This window comes from Dermacentor albipictus, chromosome 5 (genome assembly GCF_038994185.2).
Source record: "Dermacentor albipictus isolate Rhodes 1998 colony chromosome 5, USDA_Dalb.pri_finalv2, whole genome shotgun sequence".
Classification (NCBI taxonomy): domain Eukaryota; kingdom Metazoa; phylum Arthropoda; class Arachnida; order Ixodida; family Ixodidae; genus Dermacentor; species Dermacentor albipictus.
Window position 1 is genome coordinate 18,862,468 of NC_091825.1, and position 16,560 is coordinate 18,879,027.

General features: G+C 45.3%; 1 protein-coding gene across 2 annotated transcripts in view; it reads right to left on the reverse strand.

Moving 5' to 3' along the window:
- LOC135914799 (uncharacterized) overlaps positions 1-13,862 on the reverse strand; it is a 200,479-nt gene extending 186,617 nt beyond the window's left edge. Inside the window, exon 1 of one of the 2 annotated variants that reach the window (XM_065447727.2) lies at positions 13,703-13,862. In XM_065447727.2, the coding sequence (XP_065303799.1) occupies positions 13,703-13,704 (2 nt within the window). In that variant the 5' untranslated portion in view covers positions 13,705-13,862. Of the gene's footprint in view, positions 1-8,037; positions 8,395-13,702 lie in introns of those variants that run through there. The other variant, XM_065447728.2, reaches the window with a different exon arrangement.
- Positions 13,863-16,560: the final 2,698 nt, after the last annotated feature.

Here is a 16,560-nt window from a genome sequence, read left to right on the forward strand (position 1 = left end):
ACATATATTTGTAGTTGATTGGCATATAATCATTCTGACAAATACTGTAGCCAGGAATTTACCAAAGATACGAAAGTACATAAGCTAGCCGAAGTAAAGAAAACGCTCCTGCCATGTGCATAAAGAACTACATCAGGGGTGTGGGGATCAAAACACTGTCATTAGAACAAGGAACAAGCAATGCATAACTTCGAATAAAGGTTTGTGGGACACCGTATTTTGTTCTGTGAGTATCTATGCCAATGCTTGTACGCTTCATAAGGACATATAATCAAGGTCACTCAATTGAAATTAAACTGGCACAGGCATGGTGTAGAAAAACGGGGAATGTCACAAAACTTGAACAGAACAGTATGTCTTAGGTTTTCAAGGGAACAATCACTGGGCTCTCCAATTTGTACGCTAAATGGCGTTGCCATAAGAGAAGTTTCGGAATACAAGTATCTCAGCGTGTATTGTACTTCCGCTTTTTCCTGGCATCGACACGCCGCTTATACTGTTGCTGCAGAAAGGTTTCATGATACGAAATGCAGAGCGGTCGACCTCAGGTGCATTCCTCGTGCCCGCTACTCTGCGTTCGGGGAAGGGGGAGAGGGAAGGGCGCGTGATGGGTGACGATCATGGGGGTAAGTTGAAGCCTACAGTCCAGGCGCGTGCTTTCTAAAAATACAAGTAAGGCCCGGATAGCCTTAAAATCTCCAGGTTCCCTACGCCGAAGACGCGCACATTTCGTTAGAGTTCAAGAGAGGGCTTATGTATATGAAACGTATGATCAATCTTGCATTAATTTTGTACCGTGTGCGACCCTCTAAGCACTGTAGATAAATATATGCTTGAGAAAGTGCCGTCTTCGACTGGACGTTACGTTTTATGCACCTCGACTGCCACTTACTCGAGGCCAGTGCTGGGTTGGCAAACACTAGGAAACCGCGAAGCAGCGCTTCGTTTAAAGCTATTTATTGCATGGGCTCTGCTACTCAGACATCTGTATTCCGGGCGAATCTGAGCTTTTTGCACCCCACTATATCTCCTCACGCACTCACCATTGTAATAGCATAAGGGAAGGTAAATGTAGGACTCCCGCCATGAGTATTACTTTCTTTACAAAAACAAGTTGTCGCTGGAATAGATTGTCTTCGACCATTGTAGCCATTGAATTCCGCACCACATTTTTTTCTTCTTTGAAAGTGCCGGCAAATTATTGACACACAATATGGTCTGATGGCTGGTGATCTACTTGCATTTGTGGTGATGTACACATGTAACAGCAGATTTATTGAAGGATGGTGGACAAATTGTTCTAGAAAAACTGGCCACCCTGTATACGCAATGCCTATGGACCTCTAGCATAGCGGAACCTTGTAAGAACGCAAGCATAATCCTAATCCATAAGATAGGGGACGCCAATGACTTGAAAAATTATATACCGACCAGCTTACTGTCCGTTACCTACAAATTATTTACTAAGGTAACCGCAAATAGAATCAGGAACACCTTAGACTTCCGTCAACCAAACGACCAGGCAGGATTCCGTAAACGCTACTCAACAAAAGACCATATTCACACGATCAATCAGGTGATAGAGAAATGTGCGGAATATAACTAACACTTATATATAGCTTTCATTCATTACGAGAGAGCGTTTGATTCAGTCGAAACCTCAGCAGTCATAGAGGTATTACGGAATCAGGGTGTAGAGGAGCCGTATGTAAAAATACTGAATGATATCTATAGCTGTTCCACAGCCACATGTAGTCCTCCATACAGAATGCAACAAAATTCCAATAAAGAAAGGCGTTCGGCAGAGAGATACAATCTCTCCGATGATATTCACCGCGTGTTTACAGAAGGTATTCAGAGATCTGGATTGGGAATAAGTGGGCATAAGAGTTAATGAGGACTACCTTAGTAACTTGCGATTCGCTGAAGATATTGTCTTATTTAGTAACTCAAGGGACCAATCGCAATGCATGCTCACTTACCTGGAGAGGGAAAGCAGAAGGGTGGGTCTCAAAATCACTCTGCAGAAAACTAAAGTAGTGTTTAACAGTCTCGGAACAGAACACCTGTTTACGATAGGTAGCGAGGCACTGAAAGTGGTAAGGGAATACATTTACTTAGGACAGGTAGTGACTGCGGATCCGGATCATGAGACTGAACTAATCAGAAGAATAAGAATGGGATTAGATGCGTTTGACAGGCATTCTCAGGTCATGAACAGCAGGTTGCCATTACCCCTCAAGAGAAAAGTGTATAGGAGCTGTGTCTTACCAGTACTCACGGGTGGGGCAGAAACCTATAGAGGCTTACGAAAAGGGTTCTGCTTAATTTGAGGGCGACGCAACGAGCTATGGAAAGAAGAATGATGGGTGTAACGTTAAGGGATAAGAAAAGAGCAGATTGAGTGAGGGAACAAACTCGAGCTAATGACATCTTAGTTGAAATCAAGAAAAATAAACGGTCATGGGCAGGACATGTAATGCGGAGGGAAGATAAGCGATGGTCATTAAGGGTTACGGACTGGATTCCACGGAAAGGGAAGCGTAGCAGGGGGCGGCAGAAAGTTAAGTGGGCGGATGAGATTAAGAAGTTTGATGGGATAACAGGGCCACAACTAGCACATGACCGGGGCAGTTGGAGATGTATGGGAGAGGCCTTTGCCCTGCAGTGGGCGTAACCAGGCTGATGATGATGATGACAATGATGATGATGATGACACATGCAGCGACTGTCGGCTGTTCCATTGGGATATGCGACAATGTTTCCAGCTTTATTTTTCGGTGTTTGTATGCATGCGATTCATGCACTTTCGATTTATGTACTTGAATGTGTGCTTAAACCTTTTTTTCTTTAAGGCAAGTAGGAAATATTACGTTGATTTGAGTTACGGCATTCCTGACGTAGGTTTTTAGCACTTCTTGTAGATATACTTTTCTTTTGCGTGTTCTTATTTATTGCGCCCTACATTTTTGCATCTGACATATACTATACTGCTTGCGGTACTTACATCTGCTGCTATGCACATTATTTTTTGTATTCCCCGTATAGTAAAACCATGTAGGAGCTGCGGATGGATGTCAAATTTTCTCCGTGATTTGACGAGTGATGGTCTTGAAAGATCTTTGAAAAACTTGCTTTGTTTTGCTCTCTTTCGGTGCCGACAGGCTTGCACCGATGGCTGAGTACGGAGAGCGCGGGTGCAAGCAACGCTCGCTCGTCGGTTCTCGCTTCGCACCAAGTCTGCTCGCGTCGTTGGCCGCAGGCGCGTGCCCTCAAAGGTGGCTCCTTCAATCATGCCTCCATCGTCGTTCCGCGTACGCAGCTCACCGGCCACCTGCGTTCCCGGGGCAACTACGCAGCTGCGGCTCACCGCCGCGTTCTAGAGCGTTGCTCAGCACTCCACATCAGTTCAAGAAACTACAAGAAACCAGATAGCAGCGCCACCTCTCAATAGAGCTGGTCACTCCGCTTCACGATCATCCGCAGCCATGCTCGAGACGTGTGGGCTCTTCAGCAGCCAAAGGGGTGGCGCTGTGCTCAGCCTGGCCAACTGGAGGTCAGAGATCGCTTTTCACCGCACTGCCAATGGCGCACGGCTCCCGTCCACTTTTGTCATCGGTAGCTCCACTAGCGCTATTTTGTCCGCTGTCACAAAGTGCTACGTCACATGTTACAATTTTGACAAATAGATAGGCATTTGTGAGTAACAAAGAGAACTGAGCATTGGTACTTTCCATACTTCACTGAACTAACTTCTACAATGAATTTCTGGTTTGCCACATGGCAAACCAACAACAAAAAAAGACATTTATCAACGTAAGAAAGCCCACCTAAATACGAAATACTGCTTCATTAAAAAATTAGACCGATACAACTCACATTTTGGAATCTATGGGAAGCGAATAATCTTTCGCGAATCGGTTAATGAAAAGCTATAAATTTGCCATTTAGTTGCGGCGTCTCTGGCGTAAAGTGGCACGCACACATGCGGTCTCCCGCAGCCGTGCTGCGTGACATGAATGCTCTTTAAGTGCCCCAAAATTTTTAATTTCTTCATAATAATTTTAACTGTACCACCAGCTTCTTTCCCAATGCCCTGTTGTGAGCAAGTGTCATAGCTCAGTAATCACCGCCATCATCAACACGCAGCTATCATCTCAAATAGGTGGCTCGCGTTGGCAGGATAGACGTACGCGCGCGACTGTGTCCTAACAGTTGGGAAAAACCTCGTACAAAGGTTAAAAACATTGGCTTTATTAAAGGCTCGTGAGGTATATTTTGTTGCAAATTATGATTTTTTTGGTATTTTCTCTGTGATCACACAGTAATCCGTGAAAAAAAAGAAAACAAGGCCACCAGCCTGGACACCTGTCACGGTGTCACGGACACCTATACACGCTAGCGTAGTCCTGCGTGCGACATATTCGGTTATACGGCAGCTCCCACTGGGCCCCGTAAAGTTCGCACAGAAAGCTTGGCTCCCAAACAATAGTTCGATGATTATACAAAGCAGCATCATTCCGGTGCAGCATTGAAATTAAAAAGGAAAATTACGGTTCCTTTTAGGAAAGGTGAAAAACGACGTCTTAGCAAGCGCTACGACCAACTCATTTTTTCTTTATGTGACTACTTAGTTATGTACTTATTGACTTACTATTTGCACCCTCAGGGCATTGCAACTATGCGAGAGACTAGCTTTTTAATACGAGACAAATAAGGAGAAAGTAGTGAATGTAGGTGCTATAAAACGGAGCTTTCTGTTGCATAGCTATTCCTAAAAAGTTCACGAGACGTCTGGTTATCACTAGTGAATACATTAGTCGAAAGCCGTTTACATTGTACGTATGTACGAGGCAAAACTGAATGAACAAATGTGTTCGAGTCGCACAACGGCATCCATACTTCGTGATGCTTATCAATGTGATGGGGTATGCAGTTTAGATGAAAGTCTAGCTGGTCATGGGGAGAACTTTTCCATAATAAAGTCTTGGTCACAAGAAGAAATTGTTAGATACTGATATGTCGGTCGCACTTTCTCCCCAAAAAATCTGAAGAAAAAGTGTGCACACATCTATGTTTGCACAGCAGAAGGTAAAGTACACGTGGTAACTGCGAATGAGTCAGCTGTTCGGCTAGGTGCACGATACATACAGATGAAACCGCACTTCATCATCGTACTAGTGAGCGCTGCTTTCGAAACGTACGTTGCGAAGCTGGCATGAATTCCGGGCGTGATTCCCTTCTGACGAAGAAGTTCTTCGCAAGTGAACATTAATAGAATTAAACTCGAAGAGACAATAACGGCTAATGTCTCAGTGAAACTCAACTAAATTATATTTCTACGACGCTGAAAATGACAATTTTCTGTGGGTGCACGACAGTAAGCTATTAAAAACGAAAAAAAAAAACCGGAAACGAACAGATCCCGCCGTGTACATGCACTCTCCCTTTAGGTCCATGACATCATGAATTTTGGTGGTGTCGGTTCAGGACTAGTTAGCAGTTTACAAAAAAACTAGGAGTTCATTGCCACCTAAATGAACTAAATATAAAAAGAAACTTGCAGGTTCACGTTGTAATCACCTGGCTCAAGACAGTGCTGGGGTGAATCTTCTCTACACGTGCTGTGTTCATTCGCTGGCTCCTTTAGGATTACGACAACGTAGTCCACTTTTATAGATGAAACATTAACTAGGAGACTCCGTAAAAAATGAAGAACGTCTCTACGAGTTAGTGCGGCGACTGGAAAGGCGGCGGCTCCACTAGCTTATTATCCTTTTTTTTCAATGTTCCTCTTTTACTGGACGTAACACGTCCAGTAATTCAATAAGAGTGCCTTTCTGTTATATTGAGGAAGCGTATTCACTGATAAACATTCACCATCACGCTAAACAGAGGCAACAGCTTTTAAAAGTGGCATTGCGAAGCTGGCAGTGCAGTTAAAATACACGTATATAAACCGGCAAAGACAATGTCAGAGTGAAATTACCAGCATGTGTCAGTGAATATTGGCAGTTGACCCACCGTGGTTGCTCAGTGGCTATGGTGTTGGGCTGCTGAGCACGAGGTCGCGGGATCGAATCCCGGCCACGGCGGCCGCATTTCGATGGAGGTGAAATGCGAAAACACCCATTTGCATAGATTTAGGTCCACGTTAAAGAACCCCAGGTGGTCGAAATTTCCGGCGTTCTCTACTACGGCGTGCCTCATAACCAGAAAGTGGTTTCGGCACGTTAAACCGCATAATTTTTTTACATATTCGACGTTAAGAATACGAGACGTTCGAAACGAAACGAGCCTTTACTATTGGCTTCACATTCTCTTCGAGAATACGTTACTCGCCGCTGTCAAATATTGCTTTTTGTTTGGACACAAAAGTCAACAACCGTTATTGGAGTCTAGAAGGAGAAAGCCAGACGCAGGTGGTGACCTTTGCGAATGAATTCGCTCCAAGTGAGCCGCTACTGCTTTGTACAGGTGTGTGCATCTCAGCGACAGCATGCAGGCGTACTGCACTCGTAATGCGGAGGTTGTGGGTCCGGCTACCACCGGCGACAAGTTATCTTTTCGTCCACTTTCCCTTATCTTCATTTATTTTCGACATTCCAATTTCAGCTCCATTTAATTTCCCCGATGCTTTTCTTGGCTTCATTGTCTGTTGCCTCTATGTAGTCACGATCAACAAAATTGAGCCCCTGGGTTCCCCTCCTTCTCTTATTGCAGACAGTCATTCATCGCCCCAAAAGTTCAACTTTGTCTGAAACGTTCCTTGCTCGTTTCATTTTTGTAGATGTTTCGAACTTAAGATATCCCTATCGTAGAATCGACAAATGAACACAGGTTTCACATAGTACATTTTAGATCACAATTGAGCACGTTAGGGACCAACTTTCTAGACCACTATTCGCTTCATTGTGCAAGCTGCAGAAGGGACCCAATCGCTGTCGATAAGTTTAAGGCTGATCGGGCATGATATCGCTATCAAAAACGCGCCATCTGACACCCGTATAATATAACCCTTAACATCTGGCCACTTATAATTTGAATGAATATTCCTGGGAGAATCACACAGGACAGCAAGAAAAACTAATTGGGAATGGGGTACCGCTATACCTAAACTAGAGAAAAGGCATTACTGTCCTGCCTAGTTACTAGAATAATTCACACCATTTTAAACAAGCCAATGGCTGTATCGTCATATAATAACCGACTGTTGTATACCTAAGAAAATTCAATATGCAATTTAGTGCGCAGGATTCAGTTTTGCACTACGCTGAGCTTCTTTACCCGTACACTAAATCATTGCCAGCAAGCAAACGCGTAGGCCGGGCTTGGCTACCAATTTGTAAGCACTGTAAATCACACGAGGCACATGTGAAGAAATAATGAGCATTAGTTTATACTAGCTAGATTCTGTATATGTGTGAAGCATTCAACAGTAACCCTGTGCCTATGGAAACAATTTTAGGTAAAATGTCACTGTTACGCTTGGCTTAGCTGACCTAGACAAAATAACGTAGGTATACTTTTCACCGTTTGTTCGTGATTATCGCTCCGTCACTAACATTCCGTAGCTTGATAGCGCACTTCAATTTGACATAGACTGGAACATTTCGAACTGTTTGTTCACTTTCACATTGAAGCAAACGTTCAGCAACTCATCATATCAAAACATACCGGAGCAGGAATTCATAAAAACAATCTTTAGTTACTCTCTCAGTTGTTATTCTTCGAATAATTTTCACTTCGGAAAGCTCACAGTAGCGATGTCATATTGTTTGCATGAAGCAAGTACGTCACTTGACGCAAGTGTTTAAGTTACGACATATACGTAAACTAACCTACAAAACAGGTGGGTTTACAAGTCAGCCGGTATTTTTCTTTGCAGCTAACGTTTCAGATACAAAGGTCAGTGCATTCACCACGCCCCGTGCACGGCACCGTCATCGACAGAGAAGTGGATTGAAAAAGGAAAGGAAAAGAGTAAGAAAGCGAGACTCTAGCTAGCGGAAATAGACATGCGGAGGAGACACTCACACGGAGGTCCAGAACGGCGTTCCGTTGGCTGGGCACCTGTCGCACAAATCAGCCGAACCACGGCGCACACGCTCGCCGAGCACACACCGACACTGTCGTCATCGCGTACAGCGCGAATACGGCGGCCACCGAGGAACGGGTGCGTGTTTGGAGCGTGTGCACGGGAGTGTCGGCGGCGGCATGCCGGCTCGCGGACGCAGCGCCGGCGTTTGCCGTCGCCGCTGGAGCCGCGCGGTGAACGCGGCCGGAACAGCGTGCCGCCCTTATTTTACGTCGCGCTGTATTGGCAGCCGCCTCCCAGGCAGATGGTCGGCCCCGATTCTGCCCATTTTTGTTGCTGCGCGCGTCTCCTGCTGTCGTGCACCCGTGAGCTACGCTTCCGACGCTTTCGCCTGCCAGCTGCGGCACACTCTCTTCGCCTCAGGCTCGCTAGATGGCGCTCAGCGCCGAATCCTGCGCCATCGGCAGTTGTCAGTACGCGCAGTGTGTCGTATTAAAGAAACGTCTTGAAAGCAGCCTTAGAATTCTCAAGTTGCGTTGTTTATGCCTTTCTCGAAACTCCCCTTGCATGCAGTCACCAGCCTGCGGATGTGGCATCCGCAATAAGCATCCGGCGAACAGGGCAGTCGGGCACGATTTCTCATATGTTACATGGCTGGGTGGATGGTTCAAGTGTTAAGTCAGAAACAAGAACAGAATCGCTCCTCTGCTTTCCGACTGACATGGGCAATGATGCGTTGCAGCTGTTTCATCGGTGTTGCGTTCTCCAGGGTATAGCGTGCCCCACCGCTGCCCAGTTGTTGCGGCCCCTGTTTATCGAAGCTCGACCGACGCTGCTATTGGGTAGCGTGGCGTTGTCGGTGGGCTGCAGGCATCCGGTCGACCAGAGCGACCAGGCAAGGACGAGACGACTTCTAGTACGAAACTTGCACGATTTCTTCAATGGTTCGTGAAAGAGGAGAAGAGAATGAAGTCCAAAAGTACATTGCGGGGCACTTTAAATAGGCCCACAAAAGTCGTAGGCGGGATCCTGCTCACGTCAACGTAACGTGATGTGCACTGAGTTACACGGTGCTTGCCGGCGGCGCCCACTCCCCTGGCGACCTTTCACGAGCTCGCCACCGCAGGTGGCAGCCAGCAGGTCCGTGATCGTAGGCGCTTATCCTTTCTTCTAGGCGACGTTGATTCGCAGAAATTCTCCTCTAGAGCTTGACAGTTCATGGAAAGGGCGTCTGGTGGTGGATAAGCGGTTGATATCATTGTCCCAGTTGACGTCTTCCCGGGCGTGCCTCTGCTGTTGGCAGCCAGGGATCCTGTATGGTTCACGGAAATGGTTTTCACGCACACACAAAAAAGGGGGCTGTGCACACTGCGGGACGTCCGCCAGACCGCCATCCACTCGATACAACCACAGCGAATTAGGAATCCATTCTTCGATTCGCTTAGCCATGCACACACACGAAGGGGCCTGCAAGCACTGCGGGACCCTGCTACACCGGTCATCCACTCGAGGCACCCATGGCAAATTAGGAATTCATCCTTCGTTTCGATGAGGCAGGGTGGTAGAGCATCCTTTCTGCCCGGGTTATTACACGCCTACCATAACATCGGCCACACAATGAAGACGGTGCTGGTTGCGCTTCAGCTGTCATTCGCTGTAACGTTTCCTTCAGCGTATGTACTTCGTGCGAAGAAAAGAAGGCACGTAATCGTAGGAGCCTGCGTTAAAGCGTCTCATAGCATGGCAATGAGCAAAACGAGAACAAGGTGAAAACAGGAGCCAACGTTTTGTTAAATAGACTCGTCTTTTTCAAGGCCTCGATACATACCAATCCACATGTCCAAACGTTGGCTCCTTCTTCTACATAGTTCTCGTTTTGCTCGTCGTTTTAAATTGCCAACTCCCGCCTTCCCCGCGTTTTCCCTGCTAATATGGTTTCCATACGCGCCTTTCAAGTGAGTAGCGCCCTTGTCGTGTCCCCGGAGACGACCACCATTACCCGTGGTGAGTTCGTCGGAGGGAGACCGCTTGAAAATGCTTCGTGCCGATAGCTCGGCTTCATCCGCAGGATCTGTCAGTGCCTCGGGTGAAACAGTGGAAGTGTCCACGACAAGTGGGCATGCCACTGCTCTTGCCCTCAAGGACGGGACAACTGAAGTAAATGTATCTCTTTGATCTGATAGTAAAAATACATGAAGAATGAGTATATTCAATGAAAAAAATAATATATTGCGGAAGCTTCTTTAGCCACTGTGGGGCAACAGCAGGCAGCCCACTGGAAGTGAACTTTACCCCAAGACAACTATATGGCTTCCTTCGGAGCTTCCACACAGGGCTTTCATCCCATGTGAACAACGGGTATGTAATGAATTTGCTTTACACTAGCTATGAGATACCAGTGCAGCAGGGGATCTTGCTTTTTCTTTCTCCTCTGACACTTGCATTCAAAATAAAGTCGCGCACCAATCGTCTTCTTCAGTTGCAGCCTGTCACGCGGTGTTGCGCGAAGATATTTAGCCAGAAAATTTGTCCTGAATCCAAAAATTCAGCTGGACAGAATATTTCTGTGGATACATCGCCTAAGTGCTGTACTCGTCTATCAAAGGTGTAACGGGCGCTATTTCTGGGGTAGTAGTGCGAGAGAGTTATTTTATTGTTTATTCATATGTCGCACTTTGCTATAAACTAAACTGACAGACAAGCATCTTGTGAACAAACAACATTACCACGGCTGCTGAATATTTGGGGAAAAAAAGACATTCGCCAAGCCTGTGTTACACTTTTGAATATATTGCAGCATTAAGAAAAATTGTCGAAGTACGTACATTGGGTAGCATCTGGACCCACTGTTCGATAATGGAACCGCATTAATAACACTTTACTGAAGGGAAATATGGCAATGGGTGAATTGTTTCGTCAGAAACAGAATCGGTCCTCTGCTTTTCGACTAACATGGGCAATGATGTGTTGCAGCTGTTTGATCGGCCACATAATAAAGACTACGCTAGTTGCCCTTATGGTGATCGGCCATCAATTTCCAAACTGTGCTTTGGAATAAATAAAGTGGTTTCATTTCATTTGATGTGTTTGCCGTATAATCAGTTCTGCCGTCCGTTTATGGTGCTTTTGTTTTTGTAGAACCTACCTCATTTTTGTTCCCAGCGACTCACTCAAGGAACTGTGCAGTAGAAGATGCAGTTTTTCTAGACAATATATGTTTCAAGATGTTTATGAAGTAAAATAATGAGCTAAGAGTTAAGAGCCTCCAAACTTCTAAACAGACATTCAATTCATTTATAATATTTACGTAAATTTATGTTATGACTTAACATGTATTTTTCAAGGGATTATTTCGATGAGAATGTCCGGACGGCTTTAAATTATCAAAAGTGCATTTCTACGGTATTGTTATGAGGCCTCAACTGACGTCTTTCACGTCGTGCAAGGATCCCACTCACGCCCTTAGACGTAATTTGCTGTGAAGCCTGACGATCATTTTAATTGCTCTAACATAGGCATTTATAGCTTCACAAGGGAATAAACTCCCCACACTGCACGAACAGCAAAAGTTGATATCTCCATCGTAGGTGTCAGGGGACAGGGAGGGGGGAACAAACCTTTCCCGCGCTCTTCAAGTTCGTAGCTGGCAAATGAGAAAGCTTCGAGCCGTGCAGGCGAGGACTGCCGCGGAAGCGGTTCCGAGCGTGAGGCGCGAAATAGTGTGCCTCAAGACATCGCCTTAAGGTGCGTCACAATATCGATTACTCCTAAAAAATGTCCCCTCATGTTCAACCTTTCGCAATTTCCCCACTTAAAAGCCCGGCATAAATTTCTCGGCACATTTCCGGGCGGCGAACCCACGCTCTAGACTAAGCGTCATGAAAGGCTAGCGATCCCTGTAGAGCTCTGAGCTGTCGGAGGCACGTGCGAGAAATTTCCAACGCAAGCTTTCTCTCTCTCTCTTGGATGCACAAAACTGCGGACTGCACGGTTGGCGAGAGGAAAGGAAACGCTCGTAGCTGATAGTCGGTAGCCAGTATTCCAATGAGCTCAATCTCTCGCTTGGTATGTTGATACGTTTATTGAATTTCGCTAGTTGCAATCAGAGATTACAGAAGTAAAAAAAAAACGCATTGCACATTTTTTTCTCCTATGAGCTACATAGAAACAATGCTGCCACAATGCAGTTTTAGCGAATATTACTCTGTGCCGCGGTAGCAAACACCAATGCATTTCTAGGCACCAAAAAGGTCATGGGTGCGGTGATGTAGACTTAAACAGTGCTTAAATTTTTTTTGCGTAAATCAAGCTGCCGCAAGATTCCATAATCACTAGTCGCTAGTACTTAGTATGGCTCACAATAAGAGGAGTGGTAGGATCATGCTGCTGTTATTCTTATTACTTACTTTTTACTTTTGCCTTTCCTTTTTAGTGCTTTTTGGCAATTTACTTTCATTTTTACAGCCGCTGAGATGAAAACGATAAGTAATTACGGGGGTGCAGAAGGTTTGTGGGAACCGCGCACGAGTCCTTGCCGTGTTTGCGCTTATTCCACGGCAGGGGATGAACTGTCTACCATGCGGTATTAAACCTATGTGGTCCCTTTTTATATATTGTTTTTCGGATGTCAATAGCCGCATGTTGTTACAAATAAAGTATCGTTTTACTGGTTTTTCTACACACTCTCTTGCTTCTTGCGTAGGCACATCGCTGTATGTCCCTCTTCCTTTACGTCTAGCAGACTTGGCTATAATGCAAACCGGGTGCAGTGTTGACTGTCAGGTGGGTACAGCACGTTTCCGGTGGTCAGCAAAATTAGTGAACCATTCGTACAAAAAAAAAAACCTGAGACATGGTAGGTTCAAGCAAAAAAAGAAAGCAAATTGCGCCTGGAATTGCGTGGAAAAGTCGAGCGAGGAAAATGCGTTGTCAAAGATGAAAACGAACTGTTTTCGCGTGGAAATGAAAGCAGCAAAAGTAATTCGAACGAATAGCAACCGAAGATGCTGTGCTGAACCATTTATAGACTGCATAAGAAAGAAGGGCTTGTGCTCGAATAAGGCCTGCAAATTAATTTGAGAAAAATGCTCTTATTTTTAGAACACTGCAAGTTACTATCTTTTTTTTCTGTTTGGTAAGAAAAAACGTGATTTGTATATTCCCGTCCTTTTAAATTTATGCATGGCCTGGTAATACTTCTTCTGAGATGAAAAAAAAATACGCGATACGTTTAACGCCGTCCCAAGAATAACCACAAAGGCTCAATATATTCTTCACACTCGTCATATCCGCCTAGTAATTTGGTGCCTTTAAACTCGTAGATATCAAGTTTTCATGCACATGTTCTCTCGAGAAATCGCAGCACTCATGTCACTACACTGACGACCGCGAGAATGTCGTGGGACGTGATGACTGGCGAGAACCAAGCAAGGGCGCTCGCAAAAGAATCGCGCATCCTCCGGAGAGCGACGTAATTGAGAATCGGCCACTATACAGCAAATGCTATATGTAACCAGCCTATAAGGCACTGCTTTTTGACGCTAAGCCTGTTGAATCAATTAACTCATACCAATATAAGGTGCCCACTTTAAGCCCGAGCGGCGTTTTCTTCGTCAAGACGCTCCTTCGACACAATGCCATAGAAATTTACGCTGGCCTACTTACATATCATCCAGAAGTGGGAGAACGGCAAGCGCGAAGCCTCACCACCGCGCGCAGTGATCTGCTATCCACGGAGCCTCCCTCGCCGCGATCATGCCGCCACTCCAGCGCACGTGATTATCCAGCAGGGACGTGCGAGCTGAGAGCGAGCATCCTGCCGAGTGCACGAGCGTCGCTCCCCGTGTGACCGTTATCGCGGGCCTTATCGCACGGCCGGTCGCCGCTGGCAACGGTGGTCGTGTCCGCGATACGCGCAGCTTTAGGAGTTGGTACGGAACGCCGAGAGAAATGTTTTGTCCCGTCGGCATGCATCAGCTTCTCTCAACTACCATCGCTGAATTCGCACGCGTGATTAGCGGCGCTTTCAGGTATATCTGCGTTATGCTGCCGCAAATATGTACAATTCGGAGGCCTCATCCGAATTACAAATGATTTATTGGTTATTTTGTTGATTGATCAAATGAATGGATGTATGATTGAATTGCCGAATATTTCATTAATTCATTGACTCGATAGTTTATTATTTCATTAATTAATTCATTCTTCAGTTATAACGTAACAAAGCGATTCCAGAGCTTTCCTTCCAGCCCAGTAGTGCATTCTCCAATGGAACACACGGCTACTTACACCGCCATGCATCTATTTCCGTACCCGTAACGCTTGCAGCGTGGAGGAAGTTTGCCTTCGAAGGTTGCCGGCTGCGGTCGCCTTATACGGCTGTTTGTTTGCCTGGTCATTTCCAAGTAACAACTCTCGAACCTGTCTGTGAGTACGCTGCAGCTCTTTCTACGCAGACATTCGACACCTTTTGTGTCTTTGCCCTGGTACTCGGGGTATTAGGAACAAGATGCTCAGGGAGGCCGCACTAAATCCCAATATTTTAGTGATCTATAGCGATTGGGTATGAGAAGAAAATTGCGCTAATTCATTGTTCCATAAATACACTACACCGTGAGGCAGTTATACATTCGTCAACCCGATGCCATCTTGTGCATTTGTTACTGCAAGTCTGTTGTGCCAAATCCCTCCAATTGAACAAAATGAAACGCAAAGGACTATGGACCCGCACGGTGGCGGACCCCTGACCCGTATCGACAATTTCAGATTTGTTAGCGTCCACGTAACCGTAATTACGCGTGCAGTTTCTTTACTCATTTCGTCTCCCTCCTATTTCCTATTTTCCCTCCTATTTCGTCTCCCTCCTAGCTATCAAACCAGCAACCTCGCGCTCAGCGCTTCGCAGCCTCGAAGGCACTGTGTTGGAAAGAAACTGCGAACAAGAAGTGGTGTGAATATTGAACTCACACAAATGCATAAAGTCATGGCCAAATGCATAGTCATGGTCAGCACATTAAAAAAAAAATGTATTTTCCGTGCAATGTGTAAAAATTCTATAGATCTAAAGAGAATCGATTTCAACTTAAAAAGACACATTATTGACTATTTATCAAGGTGAGAATCAGTGCACACATGCAAGGTACCCTAGGAACCCGAATGTCCTGAATTTCCCGGCCACATTATCACACCAACGAGAACACCAGCCTATCCCTATTCGCGAAACTCATTATTTGCATGAAAGAGGTCATTAAAGCTGACAGAATGCAAGAAGGTCCTCGTTAGTTTAACATGCGAGCAGCTGCTTTTGCAAGCCCTGACTGCCACATAGTAATAGTTGATCACCTTCTCCCAGAACACCATAGACGTGACCGGTGAAAATCACCTTTCAACAACTTACATCGACCACCGCATTCGCCTTCCGTGGTGTTCGCCCTGAATGTCCGTTCTACGAAACGGGCTTGAGCCGGTAGACAACGTAACGTCGGGCCGAGGGTGGTGCCATTGTTGCACAGACGCTGCCGACTCTTCGGACCAGTTGCCTAAAGCAGGGGTCACTAAACTTTCTAGGCCAAAGGGTGTGATTGTGGACCACAAGCGGTGTACAGAGCCGCATTATGAAGAGTAAAATATAGTGACAATAAATTTGTAGCCATAATTAGCTTTATTGGGCATAGACTAAACTTTTATTGCAATTAATCGATAGGGATTGTTCAAATAATTTCTGATTCTAATTAGTTGCATGGAGCTTCGGACATAACGTCCACAAAAGGATCGAAATAAAGATATTGCTGCTAGAATTGAGCTTTGACTGCTTCGTTCCTATGGGTTTGTTGATTTGAAATAACATTAAACATTCGATCGTAGTTAAAAACAAGCTGTTTCAGATTTTCCGGTAGCACGTATTTTTTGTTGTTCACAGTTATTCTATCTGCACGAAGCAGACATGCAAAGATGTTGAGCTGGCCAGGAAAGCATCAGCCCTTTTTACAAAAGGTCCCTTTGCTGGTATGGCTGTTGTCCTAATTCCAGTATTTCTGCGAATTCGTGTTGACTTTTGTTCGAGGCGTTTACATTTCAGTTATCAAAAAGCGTCCGCCAGTTGCTGTATAGTGTTGTTACAGTAAAATAGCGCAATACACAGGACAGAGAGTGATCGTGTGTTGTGTATTGGTCTTTGTCCAGTTTACTGAGCCACTTTACCCTGCACAATGTTTACGTTTTAAAAGTAGCCAGAAAAGAAAACTCATGTTCAGACAGAATTCTGTCAGTGCTATTTTGTTGTAAGCACACAAATCTTAAAGTTATGTAAGGAATTTTCCCGAAAAATCTCTCATTACGCTCAAAATTCTTATAGGTCAATAGATACTTTATACTGCCGCCTTCTGAACGCCATTACGACTCTTCACCGTCGTTCAAGAACTTCTATGGGCACCTTCGAAACAAACCATTACGACTCTTAGCGCTCATTCTAGAATTTCAACGGACGACTATACAAAAATACAAGTAGTGCTGATTAAAAAAAG